The sequence below is a fragment of the Macaca nemestrina genome, chromosome 12, assembly GCF_043159975.1.
Source record: "Macaca nemestrina isolate mMacNem1 chromosome 12, mMacNem.hap1, whole genome shotgun sequence".
Taxonomy (NCBI): domain Eukaryota; kingdom Metazoa; phylum Chordata; class Mammalia; order Primates; family Cercopithecidae; genus Macaca; species Macaca nemestrina.
In genome coordinates, this window is record NC_092136.1 from 76,117,780 (window position 1) to 76,144,691 (window position 26,912).

At 40.0% G+C, this 26,912-nt stretch overlaps 1 protein-coding gene and 1 long non-coding RNA gene across 5 annotated transcripts in view; one reads left to right on the forward strand and one right to left on the reverse strand.

The window, feature by feature from the left end:
- Positions 1 to 26,912, forward strand: part of LOC105468944 (alkaline ceramidase 3) — a 169,437-nt gene that overhangs the window by 84,154 nt on the left and 58,371 nt on the right. For 2 of the 4 annotated variants that reach the window (XM_071075335.1, XM_071075336.1), the window contains exon 3: positions 16,556 to 16,608. The exons of 1 other annotated variant lie outside the window; for it this stretch is intronic. In XM_071075335.1, the coding sequence (XP_070931436.1) occupies positions 16,556 to 16,608 (53 nt within the window). Of the gene's footprint in view, positions 1 to 8,687; positions 8,840 to 16,555; positions 16,609 to 26,912 lie in introns of all 4 variants that reach the window. One more of the 4 variants, XM_071075337.1, reaches the window with a different exon arrangement.
- The window catches only part of LOC139357547 (uncharacterized), a 49,951-nt gene continuing 35,998 nt past the window's right edge, over positions 12,960 to 26,912 (reverse strand). Inside the window, exons 2-4 of the long non-coding RNA XR_011610947.1 lie at positions 19,295 to 19,420; positions 16,408 to 16,590; positions 12,960 to 13,156 (exon numbers count right to left, since the gene is read on the reverse strand). This is a non-coding gene — a long non-coding RNA (uncharacterized lncRNA). The remainder of the gene's footprint in view (positions 13,157 to 16,407; positions 16,591 to 19,294; positions 19,421 to 26,912) is intronic.

Consider the following 26,912-nt stretch of genomic DNA (forward strand, 5'->3'; position numbering starts at 1 on the left):
GTCCCTTCTCAGATCTCAACCTCCGTGTTGGGAGATCCACTGCTCTCTTCAAAGCTGTCAGACAGAGTCGTTTGCATCTGCAGAGGTTTCTGCTGCTTTTGTTGTTGTTTATCTGTGCCCTGTCCCCAGAGGTGGAGTCTACAGAGACAGGCAGGTTTCCTTGAGCTGCTGTGAGCTCCACCCAGTTCGAGCTTCCCAGCGGCTTTGTTTACCTACTTAAGCCTCAGCAATGGCGGGCGCCCCACCCCCAACCTTGCTGCTGCCTTGCGGTTAGATCGCAGACTGCTGTGCTAGCAATGAGGGAGGCTCCATGGGCGTGGGACCCTCCCGGCCAGGTGTGGGATATAATCTCCTGGTGTGCCTGTTTGCTTAAAGCACAGTATTGGGGTGGTAGTTACCCGATTTTCCAGGTGTTGTGTGTCTCAGTTCCCCTGGCTAGGAAAAGGGATTCCCTTTCCCCTTGTGCTTCCCAGGTGAGGCGATGCCTCGCCCTGCTTCAGCTCTCGCTGGTCGGGCTGCAGCAGCTGACCAGCACTGATTGTCCGGCACGCCCTAGGAGATGAACCCGTACCTCAGTTGAAAATGCAGAAATCACCGGTCTTCTGTGTCGCTTGCGCTGGGAGTTGGAGACTGGAGCTGTTCCTATTCGGCCATCTTCGCAATTCTGTATTTGCATATGTTTAACTATCTTTGCGTCTCTGGGATAAATGCCATTTGATCATGGTGTATTATATGTTTTTGATGTGCTGTTGGATTTGATTTGTTAGTACGTTGTTGAGTTTTTTTGTGTCTATGTTCATCAGAGATATTGGTCTGTAGTTTTCTTTTTTGTTTTTGTGTGGTTGTCTGGTTTTGGTATCATGGTGATTCTGGCTTTGTAGAATTAGGAAGAATTATGTCCTCCTTGATTTTGGGGGTAGTTTCAGGAGGATTGGTATTAGTTCTTCTTTGTATGTTTGGTAGAACTTGACTGGGAATCCATCTAGTCCTAGACTTTGTTTTGTTGGGAGATTTTTTTTTTTTTAATCACTGATTCAATCTCACTAGTCATTATTGATCTATTCAGGAGTTTCATTTCTTCCTGGTTCGATTTGGGGAGGTTGTATGTTTCCCAGAATTTATCTGTTTCCTCTAAGCATAGTGTATAGTTGTTTATAATAGTCTCTGATGATCTTTTGTATTTTTGTGGTATCAATTGTAATGTCTCCCTTTTCATTTCTGAATTGTTTTTATTTGAATCTTCTCTCTTCTTGGTTAGTCTAGCTAGTGGTTTATCAATTTTGTTTATCTTTTCAAAGAACCATCTTTTCATTTTGTTGATCCTTTGCTTTTTTTTGTTTCATTTATTTCTACTCTTATCTTTGTAATTTCTTTTCTTCTGCTAACTTTGGGTTTGGTTTCTTCTTGTTTTTCTAGTTCCTTGAGGTGTGACATGAATTGTTAATTTATGATCTTTCTACTTTTTTGATGTAGGCATTTAATGCTATCAACTTCCCTCTTAGCACTGCTTTTGCTGTATACCACCAGTTTGGGTATGTTGTTTCCATTTTCATTTATTTCAAAAGATTTTAAAACTTGTATCTTACTTCCTTCATTGACCTAGCAATCATTCAGAAGCATGTTGTTTAATTTCTGTGTGTTTGTATAGTTTCCACAGTTCCTTTGGTAGTGATTTCTAGCTTTATTCTACTGTGATCTGAGAAGATACTTAATACAGTTTTGATTTTTTAAAAAATTTTAAGATTTGTGGACTAACATGGTATATCTTATATAGTGTTCCATGTGCTGATGAAAATAATATATATTCTTTGGTTGTTGGGTAGAATGTTCTGTAAATATCTATTAAGTTCATTTGATCTAAAGTCCAATGTTTCTTTGTTATTTTATCTTGATGATCTATCTAGTGCTGTGAGTGATGTGTTGAAGACCCCCCACTATTATCATATTACTGTATACTTCTTCCTTTAGGTCTAATAATGCTTGTTTTGTGAATTTGAGTTCTCTGATATTGGGTGCATATATATTTAAGATTGTCATATTCTCTTGCAGAATTGATACCTTTATCATTATATAATGACCTTTGTCTTTTTTTTTACTATTTTTTTTTTACTGTTTTATTTTTTCCAATGAATTTTTCATTTCCAGAATTTCTGTTCAGTTTTTGTTTAAAGTCTATTTTATCTGATATAAATATAGTTATTCCTGCTCACTTTTGAAATCTGTTTTCATAGAATGTCTTTTTCTACCCCTTTATTTTCAGTCTATATGTGTCTTTACAGGTAAGGTGAGTTTCTTGTATGTAGATATCGCTGGATCATGCTTTCTAAAATCCATTCTGTCAATCTGTATATTTTAAGTGGATCATTTAATCTATTTACATTCAAGGTTAATATTGATATGTGAGGCTTTGTTCCTGTCCATTGTTAATTGTTTTCTAGTTGTCTTTTTGTCTTTGTGGTTTAATGAAATTCTATTGTGTTCCCATTTGATTCTTTTTCTCCTTTGTGCAGTTGTTTTATAAGACTTACGAGTTTTATATTTTCATGTATTTTCATGATGGTGATTGTTGACCTTTCATTTCCATGTTTTTAAGACTCCTTTGAGCATCTCCTGAAGGACCAGTCTAGTGGTAACAAATTCTCTCAGTGTTTGCTTCTCTGGGAAAGACTTTATTTTGTCTCCATTTGTGAAACTTATTCTGGCAGGATGTAAAATTTTGGGCTGATTCTTTTTTTCTTTCAGCACTTTGATAATCCCATTCCATTGTCTTCTGGCCTGTAAGGTTTCTTTTAGAAAGTCTGCTGTTAGTTTGATGGGGTTTCCTTCATAGGTGACTAGATGCTTTTCTCTTACTAATTTTAATTTGCTTTGACTTTTGACATTCTGAATATAATATGCCATAGTGATTTCCTCTTTGCTATGCCTCCTGAATCTGGATGTCTAACTCTCTTGTTTGTCTTGGAAAGTTTTTATTGACTATTTCCTTAAATATGTTTTCTGAACTTTTGATCTCCCTTCCTCATTGGAATACTGATAATTTATAAGTTCAGTCACTTTGTGTAGTCCCAGAAGTCTTGAAGGCTTTGTTCATTCTTTTTTATTATTATTTTCCCTATTTTTGTCTGATTGGATTATTTCAAAAGACCTGTCTTCAAGTTCTGAGATTCTTTCTTCTTAGTCTACTCTATTATTGAAGCTTTTAAATGTATTTTGTATTTTTTTCAATGAATTTTTCATTTCCAGAATTTCTGTTTGGTTTTTGTTTAAGATATTTATCTCCTTGGTAAATTTCTCATTTATATCCTGAATTGATTTTCTGATTTATTTGTATTGGTTCTCAGATTTCTCTTGTATCTCATGGAGCTTCTTCAAAATCAGTATTTTGAATTTTTTATCTGGCATTTCAAGGAATTATTTTTGGTTGGGATCTGGTGCAGGACAACAGTTGTGGTCCTCTGATGGTGTCATAGTTTCCTGCTTGTTCATGTTTCCCATGTCCTTCCATTGATATATAAACATCTGGTTTAGTATTCACTTGTTCCAATTTTTTGAAATTGCTTTTGTAGGGCAGAATTTTTTCCTGAAGATAGATATATGTTGTTGGTTGAATAGGATGCTTTGGCTTTGATTTTGGGTGCCTGCAGTAGTGTGGTCTTTGTATGACTTCTTTGGTAGTACACAGGTTCAGTGGTATCTGTTATTTCCTCTATGGCTTAGGGTATAGTTAGCTGAGGCTGTGGTGAAGTTTTGCTGGGGGCTTGGACACCTACTGAGCCAGTATTCACACCCCACTGGTGGCAGAAGTAGGCTGTGTGTCTGTTTTAAGTCTCCAAAGCAGCATACACTGGCACCAGTGTTAGTGGGTCCTGGAGAGCCAATTCTTGGGCCTATACTTCACTTGCTTAGAAGCTAGTAGTGGAAGTACAGTAGGCCAGGTATGTGGGCAGGTTCTCAGACTCCTGGGCAGCTGGTATGATATGGGTAATGGCAATAGTGGTAGTGGAGCAACCCACTGGGAGCCAAGTGGTCTTCGTTGGTGTTGCTAGTAGCTGTGATGGGTTGGGCAGGCTAGTCCTCAGTCCCATAGCTGCCTGAAACAGGGTGATAGGTATTGTCCTAGTTATAAGCAGGAGAGTCTGGTTTCCCTGTGCCTCCCTCGGCTGGTTGGTAGTTGCAGCCGGGTAGCCTCAAACTCAGGCTGAGGGCACAGCCTTGCATTAAACTCTCAAAATGGTGCTAGCTGGGGCCTGTGACCAGAGAGGGCAAGGCCCCTCTCAGGTGTGTAGCATGGGCCAGTGTGAGGAGTGTGGTCTGCTTAAGTTTTAGTCGCACAGCAGTCTATAGCAGAGCAGTGGGTATTATCCTTGGTATATGTAAGAGAGCCTGATTTCCCTGTCCCTCCTCAGCCAGGCAGCAGATGCAGCCTTATCAGCTTGAACTAAGCCCAAGGGCAAGGCACAGCCCAGCATTAAACTTTCTAAATGATGCCTTGGACCTGCGACCCGGGGAGGGAAGGGTGCACCTAGGAAGGCAGCATGGGCAAGAAACTGCGGGGAGTATGATCTGCTTGAGTCTCAGTTTCACAGCAGTCTGCAGCAGGGTGGTGGGTATTGTCCTAAGTATGAGTAGGAGAGCTTAGCTTCTTTGTCACTCCTTGGCCAGGTGGTGGCTGCAGCCACATCAGCCCAAACTCAGCCTGAGGGTGGAGCACAGCCCAGCATTGAACTCTCAATATGGTGCCTAAGGTCAGGACTAGGTAGGGCGGGGCCCCTCCCAGGTAAGCAGTGTGAGCTAGAGGCTCTGGAGAGTGTGGTCCACCCGCGTCTCAGTCGCAACGGTAGCCCCAAGCAGGGCAGTAAGGACCCCCCAGGGGTACATGGAAGCACCCAGTCTCCTCTCCCCTCCTTGGAGCAGTGTAGCAACAGCAGCTTCATCTGTAGATTCCTGGTATCTAGGCTGTCACTATGGCATTTAGCCAACGCTGGTCTAGGCTTGGATGCCTGTGGGATTTTGCGTTGATTCCCTTTTGGCGCAACATCTCTGGGCAATCTCCAGGTAGCTTCCTGTGTCAGCCCACAGGGATTGAGGGGTTCTCCCTAGCCAAGATTGTAAAAGCCCATTTTGGAGTGTGGAACTCTGGGGGTTTCTCTCTTCTTGTTTTTCTACATCCAGGACCCTCTCCAGGCTTTCAGTCAGTCCCTGGCTAGCCAAGTTGCCTTGAACCCTCTCTTTATTCACTTTTGGTGCATCTTGTCACTTCTATAGTGAATCCTAGTGTTCTCTCCTAGACAGTCTGTTTGAAAGCTATCTGCTTATTATTCTGGTTCCTCTCCGTGGAGGAGACACACACTACCTGTGTCTTGTCAGCCATCTCTCCCTCTTTTCCTTCAAAGTGCCTGATATTCTTAGGTACTGGCAATGAAAAGATGAACAACACACCTTCCCTGAGCCAGAGAAATTTATGACAGTTCCCAAGAGGACAGGGTACACTACACTACACAGGGCCTCATGGGGAAGCACCAGGACCCAAAGTGATTTTCATCAGAAAAGGACCATTGGAAATTCTTTGCGTGGAGGAAGCTTAATTAAATTTAGTGTGATCATATCTATAGTCTGTCACTGCCAGAGTAAATAAAAGTCATCTTAAGTGATCTTAACAACATTTTACCTCTTATCAAGGAGAAATTGAGTGGATGCTTTAGCATACTATATTCTGGTCTAATAGACTTTTAAATTGTAGCAATAGGCATCAAATCAATGTGCCATGGAAAGGATTTTTGGAAATCATTTTACAGCTTGCTTAGTAGCTCATTTATTCCCCCCTCTCTTTTTTAGTCCAATTTGCCAAAAATATTAGTGACCTGTTTTTTAGTCTGATAAATAGTAACACTGAAGAAAAATTTGGGAAAGCAATGAAAAATATTCATAATCCCATCATCCAACAGAAATAATATTTTAATTTTTGGTTAATAGTTCCAGTATTTGTGCATATGGAAGTATGATTTTCAGCCACCACCTGGCCAAGGAGTGACAGAGATAGATAGATAAATGTAGACAGATTCAAAACTACATTTTGAATAAACACGTTTAACCTAGTAGCCCAAACCCAGGGACAGGACCAATCAGAGATGCAGAAACCACAGATAGCTAAGTAGCCCATGTAGTCAGTGAACAGGAAATGAAATGAGATAGCCAGTTTCCTGACAAATATCCTTATTTCATAGCTAAGGCAACTGAGTCTCAGAGATTTAAACAGCTTTCTAAAGTTGGTAAGTAATAAGTGATAAATCTGGGATTCTAGTGTAGGTCTGATCCCAAAATCCTTGTACACTATTTCTAGTGTGATCAGATGAGTCAAAATAAATGTATATCAGAGCATATTTGTGTTTTATTGTAACCTTGAAAAACTTTGGCTGATAGTTTGCCAAGATATCTGAATCCAGAGGTTCCAACTAAGTGAAATTCTATTATACACTTGAGAAACTCTTAAAACTATAGTAAAATGTTGTGAATATGAACATCTGATTAGAAGATGCAGATGGTACCCTGACCTCCTTGTTCCAATTTCAATTCTATTTTGATTGTATCTGTCTTCACTTTGGACATGACCATATGGGGAAACTTATCCCTATTACTTATTTTGTGGAATGTGCTGGATAATTTCTACAGATACAAATTTTATATTAACTTTGATGTCACAAGCAAGTCAAATGCAGCTCTTCATCATGATGAAATGTTGGCTAAGAGTCACCTTGATATTAACAAAATATTTTATTCTTCATGTGACTAAATCAGTGTACATGCAAGAAGAAAGAAAAAATGCTTAGATTCCTTTTTAAAATTATCTCCAGAATTTCTAATTTTTATAAATTAAGGACCAATAAATGCAATTTTGTTTCCACACATTTGACATTTGTTCCTTTGACTTAAATAACTTCTCTACTCTTTATTTTCCTATTTGTGGTGATTTGAATAATTTTTCAGAAAATATGTACTTCCTGATAAATTGTAGTGTGTCAATAATGAAAACTGTTCTATGGTGCTAAACTTCACCTGTTCTCCAGCCCTGCCTACCTCTTTCTAGTCAACCATTTTCTGTTTAAGTGAGATAACCTATTTGAAAATCTGCATTCCTTAGCACATGGGTTCTAATCTGGACTTTGTCTGCCTTGCTAGGTTCATCTTCCGTAACTCTCCCACGTATACCCAACAGTTTAGCTATATCAAACTACTTGCTGTTTTCAGTACCATATGTATTTTCACATCTCTGCCTTTAACCTTCTTTGTCTGGTGAACTCCACATAGCTATCACTTAGGACTCTGCTTTCTCTAGAAAGCCACCTTTTAAATCTTCCTTAGTCTCCTGCTAGGATCAGATAACTTTTCTGCTCTCCCACAGAATACAGTGCATATCTTTATTATAGCATTTAGTGCACCATATTGTAATTATCTGTGTGCTTCCTAACTTTCTCCTAATATACCTTAGAAGGCAAGAGGGAATGTGGTAGAATATGAGGTTGGAGAGATTTGGGCAGGAGCCAGATCACACAGGGCCTTACCATAAGCCAGAGTAGAGTCTAAAGTTTATTCTAAGAGCAATGGAAAGCCAATGGAGGGTTTTAAACAGGAGAGTGACATGATCATATATATATACACACACATACACATATATATATGAATATGTGTGTATGTATATCTATATAGAAATATAGATATAGATTTGAGGCAGGATATCACTCTGTCACCCTGGCTGGAGAGCAGTGGCACAATCATGAGACTGCGACTGCAGTCTCAGTCGCCTAGGTTCAAGTGATCCTGCCACCTCAGCCTCCCTTGTAGCCGGGACCATAGGCGTGCACCACCATACCAACTAATTTTTTACATTTTTTGTAGAGACATTGTGTCACTATGTTTCCAGGCTGAGCTGGTCTGGAAGTCCTAGGCTCAAGCAATCCTCCTGCCTTGGCCTCCCAAAGTTGTACGATTACAGGCATGAGCCATTGTGCCAGACCCAGAATTTACAAAGGAAGAAAAAAGTTCCAAAGCCGATTTGGAGATTTTCTCTTGATAGCCTTGTTATAACCACAGAAAGTATGTTTTGTTGAGAGAAAGATAATATGGACGATATTTTCTGTCTTTTCCTGAATTTACTAAGATCTAAAAATTATACTTGCCCTCATTTTTCTTCCCATCGAATGAAAATATGTTTGATTCTAAATATGTGCCTTATATTTGCACTTCTGCCTTTTGAATTATTTTATTTAGTTCCTCTAATTTTGTCTTGATTCATATCCTTACCATGAAATGATCCTCTCCTAAGTTTTGGATCAGCCCTAACTTTTTAAAATTTATATACTGAAATCAGAGGTTCTAAAGTACCTGTATCTTATCAAAAACAATTTATGTACAGCCTTAAGTTACAACTTATTTTTTATCACAAGATTCATAAATAAAAATCTTAACAGAAATAAATTATGCAGCAATTGCTAACTTTGGTGGGATATTTTTATTGCTCCTTTACTTTTGTGTCTTGCTGATTTTTATAGCTAGAAGCGTTTTTTTACTCTCCCCTCCACCATTAAAACACATCATAGTATTCCCTTGAAGTGGATATAGTCACAATGATGAAACATTTTAAGAGGCTCACAATAGCCATTTTGATCCTCTTGGTCTTCTTTTCTTTCCAGTGTTTTAATGTGTCTGGAGAACATTTGAGTTCATCTTTGACTAGAGAGAAAGTGACCAAAATTGCTTTCTGAATTCTCCCTTGATTTCTTGTTAAATGTGGAGACATGACTGGGTTTCCCCCATCTGCTTCACTTCAGAGAGCTAATTTCAGGTACCTGCTTTTATTTCTCCCCCTTCCTTCTCTCCTTCTGCCCTATTTCTTGTGAAATAGTGGATTATCAAAGGAGAAGAAAAAAAATCAGCCATTCAGCAAATACCTAATAAGTGTTCTCTATATGCCTGGCACTGGGCTAGTTTCTGGTGATAGGGAACCATGGAGACCTAGACTGTGCCTTTTATGAACCTTAGAATCCAACAGTGATCTTTGGGTCTTCATGGGCAACAGTCATTGACAGCCCTTTAAAATACATTTACCAGGGCACCCACTGAATGAGAAGCTTCTGGACTGGCCTAGCATTTTAAAAGCTGTATGGGCAAAACAGTATGATCCAAAAGCTGATAACTACTGGCCTTGTCAAACATTATTTCTTGGATGCTTTGTATAGTAGACTTAACTGGAGAGGAAGCAGAGGAAGATTTGACTTAGGAGATGACATTAAAATGAATCTAGGATACACACTGAAGTATTAAGGGGTAAAAGGATATGATATATCAATTTACTCATAAATGTTCAGAAAAATATTATATATATATACACACACACACATACATATATATGAAAATTAGCCAGATGATAAAAATTGGTGAATCTGAACCAATATGTAGAACATATACAAGAATTCACTACACTATTCTTTTTTTTTTTTTTTTTTTTTTGGCTCTGTCGCCTAGGCTGGAGTGCAGTGGCACTACAACCTCTGCCTCCCAAGTTCAAGGGATTCTCCTGCCTCAGCTTCCTGAGTAGCTGGTACTACAGGCGCCTGCCCCAACGCCCAGACGCCCAGCTAATTTTTGTATTTTTAATAGAGATGGGGTTTCACTAAGTTGGCCAGGCTGGTCTCGAACTCCTGACCTTGTGATCTGCCCACCTTGGCCTCTCAAAGTACTGGGATTACAGGTGTGAGCCACCGTGCCCGGCCACTATACTGTTCTTTCAACATTTCTGTAAGTTTGAAATTACTTCAAAAGAAAAAGTTGAAAGAAACAAAAAGCAAACAATAAAATGGCTGTAGAAGTTGCCTAAGATTTCTTTTTTTTTTTTTTTTTTTAAGACAGAGTCTCATTCTGTCACCCAGGCTGGAGTGCAGTGATGCAATCTATCTCAACTCATTGCAACCTCCGCCTCCCAGGTTAAGTGATTCTTCTGCCTCAGCCTCCCAAGTAGCTGCAATTACAGGTGCCTGTCACCACGCCCGGCTAATTTTTGTATTTTTAGTAGTGACAGGGTTTCACCATGTTGGCTACGCTGGTCTCAAACTCCTGACCTCAAGTGATCTGCCCGCCTTGGCCTCCCAAAGTGCTGGGATTACAGGCTGGAGCCACCGCACCCAGCCACGAAGTTGCATAATATTTCAATGAACAGAGAGATAGGCTGGGGACAAGTGGGAGTGAACAATGGAAAGAGTAAGTATTCAGGCAGAAGTGACAGAATGAGCACAGGATGAGCAAAGGCAAAGCAGACTAGAGTTAATGGTGTGAGATTAGAGACCAAAGGCAATCAGCCGTGACTGAACTACAAACTACAGTGGAAGAAATCAGCGGAGCCAGATTATGAAGCTCCATATATGCCTTGCAAGGAGTTTATTCATTATTTAAGCTAGCAGTTAAAATAGGATGCACACACTACAGGGAGTGAGAAAAATCTTTTGGGATGCAGGAAGAAAACTCTTTAACTTCTATTTGTGGCTGGGTGCAGTGGCTCACACCTGTAATCCCAGCACTTTGGGAGGCCGAGATGGGTGGATTACTTGAGGTCAGGAGTTCAAGACCAGCCTGGCCAACATGGCGAAACCCTTTCTCTACTAAAAATACAAAAAAATTAGCTGGGCGTGGTAGTGGGTGCCTGTAATCCCAGCTACTCAGGAGGCTGAAGCAGGAGAATTGCTTGAACCTGGGAGGTGGAGGTTGCAGTGAGCCAAGATTGCGCCACTGCATTCCAGCCTGGGTGACAGAGTGAGACTCTGTCATAAAAAAACAAAACAAAACGAGACAAAAACTTCTATTTGTGCATAGTTACTTATTTACCTCATTTTTAAAAAATTTATATTTTATATGTTTTAAAATATGTATAGTATCTTAGCACCACAGTGTGTATACAGTGTACAAATATACATATATGGGGTTGCTTTAAAGTATTTTTGATATTAAAATTGGAAAACTAGTCTTTAGACATTTTCCTACCTTGTAACCTGAGTGATATTTTTAAAATGCAAAAGTGATTATGTCAATTCCTATGTGTATGTGTATGTGTCATTTTTTAACAACTGTACTTTCTCCTTAGGATAAAGTCCAAATCTGAATCAGAATCAGATTTTAACATGGCTTTAGAAGTTCTTCTTTTTTTTTTTTTTTTTTTTTTTTTTGAGATGGAGTTTCGCAAGAGCCAGGCTGGAGCGCAAATGGCGCGATCTTGGCTCACTGTAACCTCTGCCACCCAGGTTCAAGCGATTCTCCTGCCTCAGCCTCTCGAGTAGCTGGGATTACAGGCTTGCACCACCACGCCTGGCTAATTTTGTATTTTTAGTAGAGACGGGGTTTCACCATGTTGGTCAGGCTGGTCTCAAACTCCCGACCTCAGGTGATCCGCCCGCCTTGGCCTCCCAAAGTGCTGGGATTAAAGGTATGAGCTACCACGCCCAGCCTAAAAGTTCTTCTTAATCTAGTTTCTATAAACCATGCATGCCAGTTTCATCATTGGATCCCTATACCCAAGTTGTTCATGGTTTAAGCCAAGCTCTTTTAGTTCTTTGAATGCACTAACTTCGTCTTTATTCTAGATGATTCTTCTACATAGAATGATCTCATTTTTTAAAAAAATTATCTGGTTAATTTTTTAATTAATTATTTCATCTGGTTAATTTTTTCTTCAAATTCTAGCTTAAGTGTTACTTCCTCAGACAGCCCTCTTTTGACCCCCTAGACAAGGTAATAACATTATCTTTGCATAGATTCCCATAGCTCTATAACTCCCCTTTTTGATGTTTTTTTGTTTGGTTGGTTGGTTTTTGTTTGTTTGTTTGTTTTTTGACAAGATTTCACTCTGTCACCCAGGCTGGAGTGCAGTGGAAGAATCATGGCTCAGTGCAGCCTTGACCTCCCAGACTCAAGTGATCCTCCCACCTTTCAGTCTCCCAAGTAGCTGTGACTACAGGACTATGCCATCACGCCCAGTTAACCTTCTGTATGCTTTGTAGAGACAAAGTTTCTCTGTGTTGCCCAGGCTGGTCTGAAACTCCTGAGCTCAAAGGATCTACCCACCTTGGCCTCCCAAAGTCCTGGGATTATAGGTGTGACTCACCATACCTGGCCCCCTTTTTGTATTTTTAATGGTTTGTTTAAAGTTCTGAGACAGGAACCATATTCCTCTTGTACACTCACTTATCCCAGTGGAAATGCTTGGAGCATTAAGTACGCAGTAGATATTTATTGAAAACAAATGGGGTCCTCGTTAAGTAAATACTTATCAAAATCATAATGAAATACCACTTCACATCCACTAGGATGGCTGTAATCACAAAGACAGCCAGTGATAAATATTGGCAAGATGTGGAAAAATTAGTATATTGCTGATAGGAATATAAGATGGTACAGACACTCTGAAAAACACTTCCTCAAAATACTAAACCATGTGACCCAGAAATTTCACTCCAAAGTGTATATGAATGAATGAAATAAAAAAATATGTCCACATAAAAACTTGTATATGAGTGTTCACAGCAGCACTATCCATAATAGTGTAAATGTAGAAACAACCTAAATGAGGCCGGGCGTGGTGGCTCAAGCCTGTAATCCCAGCACTTTGGGAGGCCGAGACGGGCGGATCACGAGGTCAGGAGTTCGAGACCATCCTGGCTAACACGGTGAAACCCCGTCTCTACTAAAAAATACAAAAAACTAGCCGGGCGAGGTGGCGGGCGCCTGTAGTCCTGGCTACTCGGGAGGCTGAGGCAGGAGAATGGCGTAAAAACCCGGGAGGCAGAGCTTGCAGTGAGCTGAGATCCGGCCACTGCACTCCAGCCTGGGCGACACAGCGAGACTCTGTCTCAAAAAAAAAATAAATAAATAAATAAAAATAAAGAAACAACCTAAATGTATTTTTTAGCTCGGGCTGCCATAACAAAATACCATAGACTGGGTGGCTTAAACAACACGCATTTATTTCTCACAGTTCTGGCGGCTTGGAAGTCCAAGATCAAGGTAGCATTTAATTTGGTTCCTGGTGAGGAACCAAAACCAAAAAATGTCTCCTTCCTAGCTTGCAGACTGTCACTTTCTTGCTGTGTCTCACATGGCCTTCCCTCTGTTTGTGCTGTGGAAAGAGAAGAAGCAAGCTTCAGTGTCTTCCTCTTATAAGGGCACTAATCCCATCCTGGGGACCCCACCCCTACATGACCTCATCTAAACCTAATTAACTCCCAAAGGTCTCACCTCCAGATACCATCACATTAGGAGTTAGAGCTTCAACATATGAACTGGGGAGTTGGGGAGGCGGGCATACAAACATTCAGTACATAGCAATGTCCATCACCTGATGAATGGATAAGTAAAATATGGTATGTTCATATAATGGAATATTATTATTCATCCATAAAAAGGATGAATCACTGATGCATGTGATGACATAAATGAACCTTGGAAACATTATGCTTAAGGGAGAGAAGCTAGACATAAAAGACTACATGATATATGATTCCACTTAGATGTAATGTCCCCAGTAGGCAAATCTGTAGAGACAAAGTAGATTGATTGCCCAGGGCTGGAGAGGTTGAGAGAAAATGGAAAATGATTGCTAATGGGTATAGGCTTTCTTTTAGGGGTGATGAAAATGTTCTAGAATTAGCTTGAGGTGATGTTTGCACAAGTCTGAATATACTGAAAACAATTCAATTCTATACTTTGAATTAATTTTATGTGAATTGTATCTCAAGAAACCTGATAAACTTCAGCAAAACTTGGTGGTTTGCTTTAAAGGAGCAAAATAAAAATGCTGTTCTGTTACATGTTTTTGGACTCTAAATGTCTGGAAATGTCAGTTGCAGGAGAGTACTTTTTTTAAAAGAATAGAAAATAACAAAGAAAAAGAGGAATAAACCTAGTGCTACCCTCTCCTGAAAGCAATTTGAAACCTCTGAGTAGCCACCAGAATAGATTTTCTATCAGAATACTTTTTTATGTGTTACCCAGATTGTTGAAAGGAAATAAATTGTAGAGATCTCTAAAAAGTCAGACGTTTAATGGCTCTGTGAGCAAAAGCAGGGGGAAAAAATCAGACCTTTAATGCTATATAATTTAACAGTATCAAGAGAACACTTTGAAAACGTTTTGATTAAAACAGTCCTTGAGTAAGGCATGATAAAGTGGCCATTCTACCAAGATGAATAATCATCCCATCTCACTTATTTTTTTAATTCATAATATATTGTTATTGTGTGACTTTAAATAACTTAAAGGTTTTTATTTTTTTCCTTTTACATTGAATAATTTACCTACCTTTGTACCTTCTAATTACTTTTTTGGGAAAAAAGACACGAACCACCCCACTTCCTTATTTCTCTAATGAGATGAGTGCAATAACTATCTTATTTCCCTCATTTCATTTTGAGGAATAAAAATTACAATCTATATAGTGACTTTTTTAAAGGCAAGAATAACATATAGTTTGAAATTTTTCTCAGGTGGTGTCATACAAGTTATTTAATGACACCCCTACTTACTACATTTGTTGGGCTAAGTCCTATGTATCCTTAAGTTTAATCTGTACCATCATTCTTGCATTCTTGGATTTCCTTCACAAGCATTCCTTCTCTGTGCTTCCATGGTATTCAACGCATATCTCCATGTACAGGCACTGTCTGTTTATCTGCCTGTCTCTTCCATTAGACTATATGTTTCATTAAGGCCAATGACTGGATCTTATCTTTGTACCTCAGCATCTATAACTGAATTTGGCAAATAGGATGCACTCAGTAAATTCTGAACTAAACTGAATCAGAGAAAAAAGCTTTATTAGATGTCATAGGGGCTGATACTTGGTCAGTTAATTTTTTTAAGTTGAAGCATAGAATTTTTTAAATTTTGGATATTAAACCTTTGATATATTGAAGCACAGAATTATTGAATACATATATACATGAAGTTTAATTTTTAATTTGTATTAATTTTTGTTTTTTTATTTTTGAGATGGAGTCTCACTCTATCACCCAGGCTGGAGTGCAGTGGCACAATCTCAGCTCACTGCAACCTCCATTTCCCAGGTTTAAGCAATCCTCCTGCCTCAGCCTCCCAAGTAGCTGGGACTACAGGTGTGTATCACCATGCCTGGCTAATTTTTGTATTTTTAGTAGAGATGGGGTTTCACCATGTTGACCAGGCTAATCTCAAACTCCTGACCTCAGGTGATCTGTCTGCCTCGGCCTCCAAAGTGCTGGGATTACAGGTGTGAACCACTGCGCTGGGCCTGAGGTTTTATTTTTGTTGTATATAATCTTTGACAATTATTTAACATACGGCATGACCATTGAATGAGAGACCCTAATTTTAGTTCTACTTACTCTTTTTTGCTTTAAAAACCAAACATTTTATAAAACCCTAAAATGAAAATAGTTCATTTAAAATGGAGGCACTTGGAAAGAACTTAGGACATGAACACAGAATCTTTTTATTTTTTAATTTTATTATTATTATTTTATGTATTAATAGAGATAAAGTCTCGCTGTGTTGCCCAGGCTGGTCTTGAACTCCTGACTTCAAGTGATCCTCTGGCCTTAGCCTCCCAAAGTGCTGGGATTACAAGCCTGAGCCACTGTGCCCTGCCTACAGAATCTTTTTAGATTTTTACTATTTTTCCCAGTCTGTAACAGATATCCAACCACAACTAATTCAACAATGATTTTTATTAGCACCTTTTTTTTTTTTTTTTTTTTTTTTTTGAGACGGAGTTTTGCTCTTGTTGCCCAGGCTGGAGTGCAGTGGCACAGTCTCAGCTCACTGCAACCTCCTTCTTCTGGGTTCAAACGATTCTCTTACCTCAGCCTCCCGAGTAGCTGGTATTACAGGGGCCTGCCACCACGCCCAGCTAATTTTTAAATTTTTAGTAGAGACGAGGTTTCGCCATGTTGGCCAGGCTGGTCTTAAACTCCTGACCTCACGTAGTCCACCCGCCTCAACCTCCCAAAGTGCTGGGATTACAGGCGCAAGCCACCGCGCCTGGCCAGCAACTCATTTTTATTGAGTCTACTTTAAGCATTTAAAATAGTTCTTGGAGAAGCAACAACTCTTTTTGCAGTCATAGTTTTGATAACCAAACACAATGGCATCAACAAGTTCAGGAACAAACTGACCAGCTCTTACTAAGCATATACCTTAGCCATTTGGGACAGAAGTGCAAAGGAGTAGCTAACCAGCTACGTGCATTAAAACTTATCCTGAGCATCAGATAATACATTTTACAGAAACAATGGAATATTGTTAGTCTAGTAAGCCACTTAGTAGGAGGGAATTTAAGAGAACTTACATAGTACTTCTTTTCTACACCAAAATTTCATCAATGATAGCACTTACTCAAGAGTCAGCTATATCTTGCCACTAGATTTTATAAACTTCATTATCCTTAACTCAGTGCTTTGAAATGTCTTATTGTCTTCTCAGGTCACTCTGGCCACGCACAAAGAATTTCATGCTAATTTTTTTTTCATTTGTTTAATTTCAGTGGTAGGAATGGGATCCTGGTGCTTCCACATGACTCTGAAATATGAAATGCAGGTTAGTAATGATGAAATTGACAAATGCTTATTTCTCTTAATTCAGAAGTACTTCAGATTTGAGAAAAGAGCACATAACTATGGCTAAAAGATGGGATTTGTAATCTCTGGAGTTTTTTTTACTTCAAGTCTGAGGATCCAAACTAAGTGAAGTAAAGAAATAAGCAGGTGAGTCCATAAAGAAAACAAGTATAAATAGTATAGGGCTTTTTGACCATCTCTGTGCAGGCATATACAATTGAGAGCAGCATTAGAGAGCAGTCACATGGGGACATCTTAAAAAGACACAATCAGTTTACCAGAACAATACATTCTTATTCTGAGATACCTGCATTCTTTCATGTTTCTATGGCATCCATTTGAATGGTCTGAGTCCCTCTAGGTAGCAAGACTTTAGAGCAAGCTTGTCCAACGTGTGAGCCACATGTGACCCAGGATGGCTTTGAACGCAGCCCAATACAAATTCGTAAACTTTCTAAAAACATTATGAGGTCTTTTTGCAATTTATTAATTAATTTATTTATTTATTTTATTTATTTTTTTTGAGAAGGAGTCTAGCTCTGTCACCCAGGCTGGAGTGCAGTGGCCGGATCTCGACTCACTGCAAGCTCTGCCTCCCGGGTTTACGCCATTCTCCTGCCTCAGCCTCCCAAGTAGCTGGGACTACAGGTGCCCGCCACCTCGCCCGGCTAGTTTTTTTATTTTTTAGTAGAGACGGGGTTTCACCGTGTTAGCCAGGATGGTCTCGATCTCCTGACCTCGTGATCTGCCCGTCTCGGCCTCCCAAAGTGCTGGGATTACAGGCTTGAGCCACCGCACCCGGCCTATTTTTATTTTTATTTTTCATTTTTTTGAGTCGAAGTTTTGCTCTTATTGCCCAGGCTGGAGTGCAGTGGTGCGATCTCAGCTCATTGCAACCTCTGCCTCCCAGGTTCAAGCAATTCTCCTGCCTCAGCCTCCCAAGTAGCTAGGACTACATGCACCCACCACCAAGCCCGGCTAATTTTTTGGATTTTTAGTAGAGATGGGGTTTCACCATGTTGGCCAGGCTGGTCTCGAACTCCTGACCTCGGGTGATCCGCCTGCCTCAGCCTCCCAAAATGCTGGGATTACAGGCATGAGCCACCGCACCCGGCCATTAGTGTTAATTTTATGTGTGACTCTGGGAAGCCAAAAGATTGGACACCCCTGCAGAGCTAGCCAAGGATTTTTAGTTTCCATCCTTACTCAGAGGAGGGCATATATGTCATCAAGTCCTTAGTCTTTTGATCTCTTGATTTCCCATCACTAATCCAGAAACTTCTAGAACAGTAGAACAAATAAAATCTGAGCTACATTTGTAATTTAAATTTTTCTAGTAGCTACATTGAAAAAAACTACACAGAAATGGGTGAAAATAATAGTATATTTTATTTGGCCAGGCATGGTGGCTCACGCCTGTAATCCCAGCACTTTGAGAGGCCAAGGTGGGTGGATCACGAGGTCAGGAGATCGAGACCATCCTGGCCAACATGGTGAAACCCCGTCTCTACTAAAAATACAAAAATTAGCTGGGTGTGGTGGTGTGCGTCTGTAATCCCAGCTACCCGGGAAGCTGAGGCAGGAGAATCTCTTGAACCTGGGAGGCAGAAATCGCACTGAGCCAAGATCGCGCCATTGCACTCCAGGCTGACGACAGAGCGAGACTCCGTCTCGAATAATAATAATAATATATTTTATTTAACCCAGTATATCTAAAATATTATATATATAATCAATATAAAAAATTATGAATAAAGTATTTCATATTCTTAAATCTGGTTATATTTTATACCTGCAATATATTTTTAGTTAAGATTAGGCTTATTTCAAGTGCTCAGTAGCCACATTGGAGTGTCAAAACCTGAGTGTGGCTTATAGGATAGCCACATGGGGTGGGGACTATCCATCACAGAACACTGGGACCTGAGCCAGTTAAAGAGAGTGTCAACATAGGGGGATAGTCCAGTGTAGGGTGTCAGAGCCTAATTAGGAGTGAAGAGCCTAATTAGGTATTTGCACATCAAGGCAGCCCAGGGACAGGGTATTAGAGACCAGGGTTGAAGAAGTATCCATGCAAAGGGGACAGCTCAGTGCAGAATAAGGAGGGTGTCCTCACACACTGGGGAGGTCATTTGACATGTGGTTGGAATCTGAGTGGGATGGGGAGAGTGCCACATAGTGGGGACAGCTTTGTGCCATGTTTTGGTACCCTGGGAAGGTGAGGGTGACTTCTACATGGCAGAGTGGCCCACTGCAGGATCTGAGAGCATAAGCAGAGTCGAGAGGCCTTCTAAGTGGAGGTGCAGCAGCAGCCCAGCACCGAGTGTTGGAGCCTGAATTGAGTGAGAAGGGCATTGCTTGGGAAAAGGAGACATAGCAATGGAAGCCATGTTGCATACAGGGTAATTAATCAAATAAATAAATATACTAAGGAGAATGGGAGCCAGGTTTCTTACTGTTAGAGAACAAAGTCGCAAACATGGAAAAGATGAAAACTAGAATGAACTCTGTGGTGACAAATTGAAATTGGAGTTAACAGTGCAAACTCATATGTTCAATACATACATATGTAATAGACATATAGATATGAAAATATGTGATATGCATATGTATTTTGTATATATGTATACATACTTAAATATTTTAATACACACATACGTACATACATTCTCAAGCTCTGTCCATGAGAGGATCTGGGAATGGGGAACTTCAAAGCCAAAGAATATATCTAGCATCCAGATCTTGTTTTCTAAAAATCATTCTTTAAAAGGAACCAGGACTGATTCCAAGGGCTGGGGCAGAAAAAAAAAAAAAAGGACAATATCAGCCTAGATCATCTTTTTATGCCAGAAAAAATGGAAAGGCTTAAAAAATTATGGGAATATGTAAAAAGGACACTGAAGCCAACTTGAAGGGGTTCCTGCTGGCCAAATCTGGGACAATTTGAGCATCAAAATAAATGGTAACAGGTTATAATAGTTATAACCCGATGAGTAATATGGGAAATCTGAGTCCATTCTAAGATAATAAATGATGTATTAAATGAAATAATGCATGAGTATAAATAAATGAAGAAAAAGTTTGATGTTGAAGAGTATGTTTATATAGTTTCAAAGTACCTTTCCACCAAGTACTTAAAAAGAGGAGAAAGAATACCTTTACAGTGGAGAAGCCTAGTGGGAAATACCTTAATCAAGCAACCTAATCATCACTAATGGGACAAATCAAAATTATATGTGTTAATGGAAAAACTAAACCTTGTCAAATATTTTTATTTTATATTATTATTTTTAATTTTTATTATTATTATTTTTTGAGATGGAGTTTCGCCTTTGTCGCTTAGGCTGGCATGCAGTGGTGCGATCTTGGCTTACGGTAACCTCTGCCTCCCAGGTTCAAGTGATTCTCCTGCCTCAGCCTCCCGAGTAGCTGGGGTTACAGGCGTGCACCACCATGCCCGGCTTACTTTTTTTTTTTTTGAGATGGAGTCTCACTCTGTTGCCCAGAGCAACACTGGAGTGCAGTGGCGTGATCTCGGCTCACTGCAACCTCTGCCTCCCAGGTTCAAGCCATTCTCCTGCCTGAGCCTCCTGAGTAGCTGGGGTTATAGGCGCCCGCCACCACACCTCGCTAATTTTTGTATTTTTAGTAGAGACGGGATTTCACCACATTGGCCAAGCTGGTCTTGAACTCCTGACCTAAGGTGATCCACCCACCTGGCCTCCCAAAGAGCTGGGATTACAGGCGTGAGCCACTGCGCCCGGCCTGTCAAATATTTTTAAAAGGCTTATTCTGAGCCAGTATTAGTGACCATGGCATGGTGTGATACTGGTGGACTGGGGGAAGTCCCCAAACACCAGTGGACCTCTATCCTAGCCAATGTCTAGGCTCTTGATACCATCACAAGAATGAATTCAAGGACAAGTCGAAAAATAATAAAAGTAAAGAAATTTATTGCAAAGAAAAAAGGTAAGAAAAAGGAGTGCAGATGTACTTGAGAGAATGTCATGCAGTGGGGTTTGGGACTGCTACATTTATGTGTTTCTCTAACCAAGGAATGGAATATTCATGAAAATTCCTGGAAAAAGGTAGAGATTCATCAGAACTGTGGTGCCACCCATTTTTATATCAAATGTAGGTATTCCTGGAACTGTCATAGTGAGGGAGAAGAAAAGGAAAAATTAGTTAGGTAAACAGTTAAGGCTGGTCCTCAGAAAAAGCTGCCTGCTGGAAAAATCAACAGCTACAGGCAAGATAGTGCAGCTTGGAGAAAAACTCAGACTGTATAAGGTGCCTGCCTGAAAAAATCGCAGCTACAGTGCACCTGCACAGATAAGCCACAGATAAGCAGGCAAGGCAGGAAAAGTCCAGCATAGAAGCCCTTTGTTCTTTGTATGATAAGCGAGCGCCCAGGAAGTGTCCTCCCCCTTTCAGACATGTACACAGTGGGCTCCATGGAAACTTGCACAGGGAGGAGGGGGGCTTACTTTAAACAAACCCACAATTATACAAACAAAAAAAATTCATTTAATGCTTATCTAGAGATATACCCATAACTACATAGATAAAGGGGAGTTATGCACACAGTTTTATAGATAAATTCCTCAAACACAGACATGAGAGCAGTTTCTTATGAAAGCTTTTGAATTCAGCTTTTCTTCTTTTGCTTATTAAACTTTTGCTCCAACCTGATTCTTTGTGTCCATACTCCTTAATTTTCTTGATTGTGAGACTACGAGCTCGGATAACACATTAGACAACGAGACCAGTGACCCTGACCTGTTTCAGCATGCTGCTGGGTTTGTGATTTAGTATGTTAATGAGCACATAATGAAGTCCTAGGTGAAACCTAGGTCAAATCCAGTGACATGTTGGATCCAATCGGTCTTAGCCAGCTTGGTTCACACCCTGTTTTTCAGGATCTTGCCAGCCCAAAGACTCTAAGTCATATGAAATTGCTGCCTGGAATTTCTTCTCCACCCTATATTATTCCTATCTCATGACAATACAGTCTCAGGAGTTCCTTTGATTTCCTTGTCATATGATGCTATACTAAAGTCAGGTTGAAAAGCAAGCCACATTATAGCGGGTTAAGGAAAGAAACCTGTTTAATAAGATCTTATGGTTTGCAGGGTGTAACTTAACTCTTAGCTTGCATGGCTACCTTGCACCTCTTACCATGATTATAATTTGGTAATGACTGTTTATTGCCAAAATCTGTTTTGTCAGTCTTATGATCTCTGTTTTAACCTTAATCCTGGGCAGTTATGCCTAAACTCCAAAAGGGTGAGGATTGTAACAAGGCATGTTGGACCTCCTTTCATCATGGCTAAAAATTCAGTTTTCATGTTTCTCTGGGGTCCCCTTGGCCAAGAGCTGTCCATCTAGTCAGTTGGAGGGCTTAGAACTTTATTTTTGGTTTACATATGCCACCTAGTAGGATGCAGTAACAAGAAAAATATCATCACTTCTCTGATACTCTTGCCAAAGATGTGCAATCTAAATTTAATATTATGAAAACATCAGACAAAACCAAATTGAAGGACATTATATAAAACATCTGGCCTATCATCTTCAAAAGTATGATAGTCATAAAATTCAAAGACTGATGAAGTGTTCTAGATAAAAGGAGATAAAAAGACCTGACAACTAAATACAGTGCACGTGTGTGTGTGTGTTCATATTTGTATTTATGATATTGAGGCACTTAAACTTGAATGAGGTCTGCAGATTACGTGTAGTAATAAATAAATGTTAATTATTGATTTTGTTGGTAGTATTGTAGATATGTAGGTGAGTTTTTTTTTTTAAGGTATAACTTATATACCATAAAGTTCACCCTTTTTTTTCACCCTATCATACAACAGTAAAAATTCACCCTTTTGAAGTGTACAAGTCAGTAGTTTTATGTATGTTCACAGATTGTGGAGCCATTGCCACTATCTAATCCCACAACATTTCATCATCCCAAAGAGAAAACCATGCCCATTAGCAGCCACTCCCTATTACTCCCTCCAACGACCCCTGACAATCACTGTCTTCCTGTATAGATTTGCCCATTCTGGACATTTCATATCAATGGAATCATATAATGTGTGGCCTTTTATGTCTGGTTTCTTTAACTTAGCATGTTTTCACACAGTTCATCCATGCTGTAGCAAGAAGTACTTAATTTTTTTACCTAAATAATATTACATTGTATGGATATACCACATTCATTTATCCACTTATCAATTAATGGAAATTTAGGTTGTTCCCATGTTTTAAGTATTATGAATAATGTTGCTGTGAACTTTTGTGTACAAGTTGTGTTGTAGGAAAGTTTACGTTTTTCCCCAAAGGCTCAATGATTTGAGTCTATAAAACAAACTGATAGGCCGAGCACGATGACTCATGCCTGTAATCCCAGCACTTTGGGAGGCCGAGGTGGGTAGATCATGAGGTCAAGAGATCAAGACCATCCTGGCCAACATGGTGGAACCCTGTCCCTACTAAAAATATAAACATTAGCTGGGTGTGGTGGCATGCGCCCGCAGTCCCAGCTACTGGGGAGGCTGAGGCAGGAGAATCACTTGAACCCAGGAGGCAGAGATTGCAGTGAGCCAAGATTGCACCACTGCACTCCTCCTGGTGATACAGCAAGACTCCATCTAAAAAAAAAAAAAAAAAAAAAAAAAAAAACCGATGATAGATTGATTAACAAGAAAAAGGGCATACAGGTCTTATTAACATGTGTATGGGCATGGCATACAAAATATGAAAAACTCAAATGGTCAGAAGATTGATACTTTTATACCATCTTGAGGTCACACAAAGAATAGGGGCTTGGAGCTTGGCAAAACAGGTTATGGTAGCAAGACAGGTTATAAGAGGGAGAGAAGAGGAAAGACCTGGCTAGCAAAGGCAGCCTTGTTATATGGATGAAACTTCATGGGTAGCAGCTCTCAGAAAGAACAGATGGTAGCCTTTGGTAAATATTTCTGTCAGACCTTTAAAGGTGTCAGATTCTCAGTTAATCTTTCCTAGATCCAGATGAAGGGGTGAAGGGTGGTTCAAAGAAAGCCTGTTTGCATCTGTTATTTACTTGACTTTATTTCCTCTACAGATGCACATCTCCTCTAGAAAAGACAGCTTTTTAGCTGTTATTTGGTTTCTAGTCCCTCTGAATCGCTGTCCCAAAATATATGAAAGAAATATATTTGGGGGTGAAATTTTTTTAGTTTCCCTCATTGTGGATGTATGTTTTCAGTTTTCTTAGACCAATACTTAGGAGTGGAATTGCTGGGTCATTTAACCTTTTGAGGAGCTGCCAGGCTGTTTTTCAAAGTGGCTGCACCATTTACATCCCCACCAGCGACTTCTCCATATCACTGCCAATACTTGTTACTGTTTATCTTTTTAGTATAGCCATCTTGTGGGTATGAAGTAGTTTCTCCCATTGTGACTTTGATTTGCATTTCCTTAATGACTAATGTTAAACATCTTTTCATGTGCTTATTGACACCATTTGTATATCTTCATAGTAGAAATGTCTATTGATATCCTTTACCTATTTTTAAAATAGCTGTAGTTGTATTTTTCTTATTGAGTTGTAAGACTTCTTTCTGTATTCTATATTCTAGATACTAGCCTCTGGATACAGATATGATTTGCAAATATTTTCTTCTGTGACTTTTCTTTTCACTTTTTTTTTTTTTAACATCAATTAAATTACACTTATTTAAATATCCTCATCAAAACACATCTTATGAAGCATCTTTTCTGTGATACCCTGATCTGTTCCAGATCCGCTCTGTGCTGCTGTTTTCTGACACCAGTTTCTGCCAGTGCCCTCCAGTGAGGAGCCCCCAACTGGGAATTCTGAGGGTGCGTGTGTCTCCCTCGAGGCTTCCTGAAGCAGGGGCACGACACCTCCTCCATGTGCCAGGGGGTGAAGGTCTGAACAGTGTCAGGGGTTGGGGGGGAACCCTTGTGTCATTGCTGCTCCCTACTGCTGTCCAGAGTCCTTTGCAAACTGCTGACCCCTTCCCAAAGTGGCAACAATCTGAGGGTCTGACACCCACAGTGGTGTGTGTGGGACCCCCAAGGTGCCCCATAGTAACTGATGGTTCCTATCCCCATCTCTGGACTTCTGGGCTTCCAGTGCATCCCAAATGTTCCTTTGTCATGACAGTGATGCCACAGGCTCTCAGACGATCTAGGCACTGTTCTTGAAGCCCCATAAGTGAGGCCAGGCCTGTGGAGCAGAGCAGCTCCACAGGTGACAGCCATGATGGGGCCTCTCAAACCAGGAAAGGCAGGAAACAGATTCCCCTGAAGTTGGCCCCTTGATTTCAGCCTGGTGAGAGCCATTCTGGACTTCTGACCTCCACAACTGTCATCAGCTTGTGCCATTTTGTATCACTGCATTTATGGTGACTTGTTACAGCAGCCTTGAGATACCCCCTATGCCCGAAGTCTGTGGTGTCACTGCTTCAGCCTGGCCCTGCTTCTGCTGGGACTGCTACAGTAGCCTGGTGAGCCTCAGTGGCTGTCAGACTTTTTATCTGAGAACCCCGGGGTGCTCGCTCTGTGGTGGTCATGATCTTGGTCCTCAAAGGGACGGACATGTCCATACCTCATGCCTGTCCACACCCTCAGCTCCTCCACCCAGCTCCAGGGAAGCATGAGCACCCAGCTCAGGGTTGGGTGCTACTCCCTTCCTGCCCCTAGCAGGCCCCCTACAGATGCCGAGTTCTACCATGTGGGACACAGGCAAGCAGACCCTTGCCAGGCTTAGAGCATGGATGGCCTGTCGCATCTTTTCACTTTCTTAGTAGTGTCCTTTGATGCAAAAAAAAAGTTTTCAGTTCTACCGAAGTGCATTTTATCTGTGTGTGTGTGTGTTTTTTTTCCTTTTGTTGCTTATGTTTTTGGTATCATAGCTAAAAAACTATTGCCTAATCCAAGGTCATGAAGATTTCTATCTGTGTTTTTGTCTAAGAGTATAGGTCTTACATTTAGGTCTTGGTCAATTTTGAGTTAATTATTTATGTGGTGTGAGGTAGGGGTCTGGCTTCATTCTTTAGTACTTGGATATCTAATTGTCCCAAAACCATTTGTTGAAAAGACTGTTCTTTCCTTATTAAGTTGTCTTAACACTCTGACTGAAAATCAACTGGTCATAAATGTGTGAGTTTATCAGCTCTCATTTCTATTCTATTGACTTATATATCTATTCTTATGCTATTACCACATAGCCTTGATTACTGCAGATTTGTAGTAAGTTTTGAAATTGGAGAGTGTGAGTATTCCAAGTTTGTTGTTCTTTATTGAGATTGTTTTAGCTACTCTGGGTCCCTTGCATTTTCATATGAATTTTAGGATCAGCTTGTCAATTTCTGCAAAAAGGTAGATGGAACAGGTTTTCACCATGTTGGCCAGGCTGCTGTTCTACATCTTCTTACTTAACTTTGAAATAGGGCTTGACACCATATGGGTCATAGCAGCTAGGTGGCATTCTTACTTTTATTGTTTCTGGATAAAGATCAGTCTTAGTAAAAGTAAGAGCTATCAGTGATATAGTTGGTTATAGCTTACTAAAAAGAAAAAAATCTTTCAATTACTTTAGTGTGTACCATTAACTTTGAGAGAGGTATCAGGAAGTAGAAGTCAGATATGAACTGCTTTAAATTGTGGCTCCACCACTTAAAAGTATCTCAGGATCCTTAGGGTGAAGGAGTGGCACATACAATGAAACCTGAAAAATATCCAGAAGTGATTAAGGTAAAGGGGGACTGGGGGAAGAGGAGAAGCTTAAGTAGAAGAAACAGCATATGCAAAGGTCTTGTGGTAGGAAAGAAATGTGAAGAACTGAAAGCCGAACATTGTTGAAACTTAATTAGTGAAGGAGAGAAGGGATATAAATTTTTACTGTTGTATGAAGGGGTGAAAAAAAAAAGGGGTGAATTTTATGGTATGTAAGTTATATCTTAAAAAAAAAAAACTCACCTACATAACCACAATACTACCAACAAAATCAATAATTAACATTGATTTATTACTACATGTAATCCACAGACCTCATTCAAGCTGAGGTCATGCCATTGCACTCCAGCCTGGGTGACAGAGCAAGACTCTGTCTCAAAAATAAATAAATAAAAAATTAATGACTAAAAATAGTTAACTTGCACAAATGCTATTATTTTCATAATTCTGATAATTTACCAGAATACATCATTCACTTTACATAAGCTCTCTTCCTACTTCCTAGAATGCCTTTCTTCACCACCCCATTTCATTTCA